The sequence below is a fragment of the Gavialis gangeticus genome, unplaced genomic scaffold (assembly GCF_001723915.1).
Source record: "Gavialis gangeticus isolate Ggan-Ray unplaced genomic scaffold, GavGan_comp1, whole genome shotgun sequence".
NCBI lineage: Eukaryota > Metazoa > Chordata > Crocodylia > Gavialidae > Gavialis > Gavialis gangeticus.
In genome coordinates, this window is record NW_017729000.1 from 10,632,592 (window position 1) to 10,636,203 (window position 3,612).

The 3,612-nt window shown below is 49.6% G+C and overlaps 1 protein-coding gene across 1 annotated transcript in view; it reads left to right on the forward strand.

Annotated features, from left to right (window-relative positions):
- The window catches only part of LOC109289938 (leukocyte cell-derived chemotaxin-2-like), an 8,310-nt gene extending 7,110 nt beyond the window's left edge, over positions 1-1,200 (forward strand). Inside the window, exon 4 of the mRNA XM_019506244.1 lies at positions 639-1,200. Within this exon, the coding sequence (XP_019361789.1) occupies positions 639-805 (167 nt within the window). The 3' untranslated portion in view covers positions 806-1,200. The remainder of the gene's footprint in view (positions 1-638) is intronic.
- Positions 1,201-3,612: the final 2,412 nt, after the last annotated feature.

Sequence of the window (3,612 nt, forward strand, 5' to 3'; positions counted from 1 at the left end):
GGTGTCCCCCACAGCTGATTGCGAGACGGGCGATCACTGTGGCCGGTCATTGTGGTTGCTTCCAGAAGAGCACCATGGCACTCCACTCCCCAGCCGGTATTGCCGGGGGTGCACCTGCCCCCCTGCCCGTCACCTAAGCAGCGAGTGCAGCCAGTTGAGGGGCTGCACCGGTGCTCTCAGGGGGCGCACGTGCACCCTCATGCACCCCCTACGCACCACCACTGGCTGGATGGTCACACAGGCCCTGAGCTGTGGGGGACCCCAGTGCTTCCTTCTGCAGTGGCAGTAACCCCTGGGCAGCACCCACACTGGCACCCCACCCTGGCAGTCACAGAAGGGGGGTACCCCCACTGGGGCCCTCCGCAGCCCAGCGCCAGCCAGCAGCTCCCCCCCAGCCACCTAGTCTGTCTGTCCAGAGCATTCTGATTGGTTGTTTCAGTAAGCATTTTGATTGGGTGCCGAGACCACCAATCAGAGTGCTCTGGACAGACAGACTAAGCCTATTATTATTAGAGATTGAGACTATTTAGAGTGTTTGGACGTTGCCTATTAATTATGTTACTAAGTCTAATGACTAAGTCATTTTCATACAGACGATGGTTTCCTTTTCTCTCCCTCCCCTTCCCTGTTTTTAAAAGGTTACTGCATCCAGTTGTTTTATATCCGACCAGTTAAATACAGTGGACCCATCAAGAAGGGTGAAACTCTAGGTACCATGCTACCAATGCAAAGAGTATACCCAGGAATTCAGTCTCACGTTCACATCCAGAATTGTGATCGGACAGATCCCACCTCCAACTTGTAAGTGAAATCTGCAAACCTGGAAACCCGGCCTGCACAACTGGACCTACTTCTGTCCGACTAGCGCATCCACTTCAGTCCGCCGTTCTTTTTGGGGGGGAGACAAGATGCCAGCGAACAAGATACTGCTTGTTATTGCTCCGCAGAAATTGTTCTACTGGTCACAGGAAAGCTAAACAACCGCAAGTGGGAGGAGGAGTGCAGGTGCTTGTTCCCATGCCCATCACTTAAAAGGTGACCTACACTTTGAGAAAAATCCTTGTGAACACCTCACTTCTGGAAAGAAATCTCTGCATTGCTGGAAGCCCTATCAAAAGATGCTTTTCCCCATACCAATGAGAAGCCCAGCCTCTGTATGAAATATTATTTGATTAAAGCCTTGCCTTCCTGTTAACTGAACTTATGTGTTGTTCTCTCTAGGCGCCTTTCTCTGCCTGCCCAGAAATGCTATCTAACCCCCAAACTAAGCTACTTTCCGAGGTGTATCTGCCTTTAAACTAGAGGATCACCTCAAACCTTCCTCTACTTCCTACCAGAGGGTGCCTGCCCCTGGAGAGCCATGCCAGATCTCTTCCATCTAGGTGAGATACCTACTTCCCCCAGTGAGGAAGAAAAATGCCCATTCAATCTTGGCCCAGAAAGTCAAGCTAAGATGCAACACTACCAATGTGCCCCTGACCTCTTCAAGCCCAACGCCATCTGAGAAGTGCTCTGGGACCACTGTTACTAAGGGGGTGTTGATACCTCTTCTTCAGCGCTCTCAGACACGATCCACCTCCCTGCTCTTGCTTTGCTCAGGCCAAAAACAGACATGGCGGGGGCTCCTGCCACGGCTGCTTTCCTGTGATCAACTGTGCACAGTCACTGGTAATAAGGCTTAACTTCACTGAGAGTGCACTGCTCTTAAGACTGCCCTCCTCCTCTCTCCATCAGCCACCACCTAGCGGTGCTACGTCAGGGCAGACCACCCTGTCCCACAGGAGTTGCCTTGCAAACTCAACTTTCTACTGTCCACACTCAATCATAGCCACATCCTGCACAGCCATTTGTAGGGCATGAAACCTTGGTGCACACACGAGAAGCAAAACCGCCGAGACAAGCTTGCACCCCAGCTTTCCCTGATGCAAAACTGCGGGTGACCACATCTCTCATCTAATCCAGGACAAGGGCAGCTGACTTCTCTGCTCAGAATGAGTCAGAGTCCCTGTATTTTGTCAGGGCCCTTTGAGGTCAGCATATCTAGGCCTAATGTCGTGGTCTCAGGTTTTCCAGGTCGACCTCCATTCTGTCTGGATCAACCCCGCTGTGCCTTGAGAGGGGCAGCAACACACAAGATCTACCTGTTAAGGAGGTTTCAGGATCCAGTAGTACCTGTCCTCTGCCAAGATTTCTTTCAGAAAACCAGCACCAGAAACCTAGTCTCCCTCCAAGTTAGGCAGCAACCTCTCCCTGTATGACACGGCTCAGAGATGTGGAGGGGCAGGGCAGGCTGCGCTCACAGCCGGTCACGAGACGGCAATGACTTGCACGGGTGGTCGCAAAGGGGGAGACGCCTGAACTGGCAAAAAGATCAAGGAACGCGGCTTGATTTTCAGCAGCTTAAACTGACAGTAACTTGCCCAAAGCTGTCTTTTGGCTGGTCTGCTAGCACAGCCTGCTGCTCCTTTTGTGAAACTGCGAGACACACATTTTAGGCAAAATATATTTTGTCAAAGTGGAACTAAAACCTATCCTATAGCTGCATTTGCTTTTGTTTTTCTATCAGGACTCGTAGTAGAGATGATCTCTTTTATTAGACCAGCAAGATTTTTTGCAAATGTTTTCTTTAACTGCAAGCTTTCGGACACAAACGCCCTTCATCAGGCATCGGAGGAACGATTGTAAAAGTTCTCCTGGGTAGAAATCTGCCTTCCCGACATGTTTTCCTCTTGCTTTTTCAAGTCATGCCTGGCAGAAATCTCTCACTTGATTACTCCATTTCCCTCTCAGATTTCCTTATTTTTGGTCTTGAAGATGAAAAATTGCAAATATAGTTGATACTTGATTACCAGTGAAGGCCAAATAATATGATTTACTATGATTGCCCCCTGGTCATTTTGAACCTTGCAGAGATGGATTTTCTGGTTTTGAGCATCTCCTTGAGCTTCTGGTCAAAAAACCCCTCCTAATCAAAGTCGTCCCTCCAAAGATGCTCCTGCTGAAAGCCTGGGGCTAGGTACCCTCCCTTTCTTTTTTTTTTTTATGTCCTTAGCAGATTTGGTTGGACTCTGACAGGCTGCATCCCTCTCAAAATGAATGTGGAGTGCTTTTATGTTGATAATGATTGTGTGTGCCTCAGTTTCCCCATCTTTTTTGGATGCAGTCATACCCTAGGGTCAGAAAGGTTCATGTCAAGCCTGGAGTTGTGGGGGATAGGAGCAAGGAGGGAGAAGTGGATCCCTGAATATAGCTGTGTGGAAAAGACCATCCAAGTGGCATGGACTCCTTCACGGGAGGAAGATGCGCTTAAAGACAATAGATGCTTGAGCCCATTAGGATTCATTTTTAACCACGGTCATCAGAGAGGTGGGATCAAACAAGCCTGTTGGGTAATAGATGGTCTAAAAAGAGAAAGCATCAAGGGAGGGAAAAGGAAGTCAGGGGAGAGAAGAGATCCCATCTCTGGGCATCTCCCTGATGCAAGATGTGAGCAGTGGGGTATCCCAGGGCTCAGTCCTCAGGCCCACACTGTTTAACATCTTCATCAGCAACTTGGACGAGGGGGTGGAAAGCACGCTGTCCAAGTTTGCTGATGACACTAAGATGTGGGGC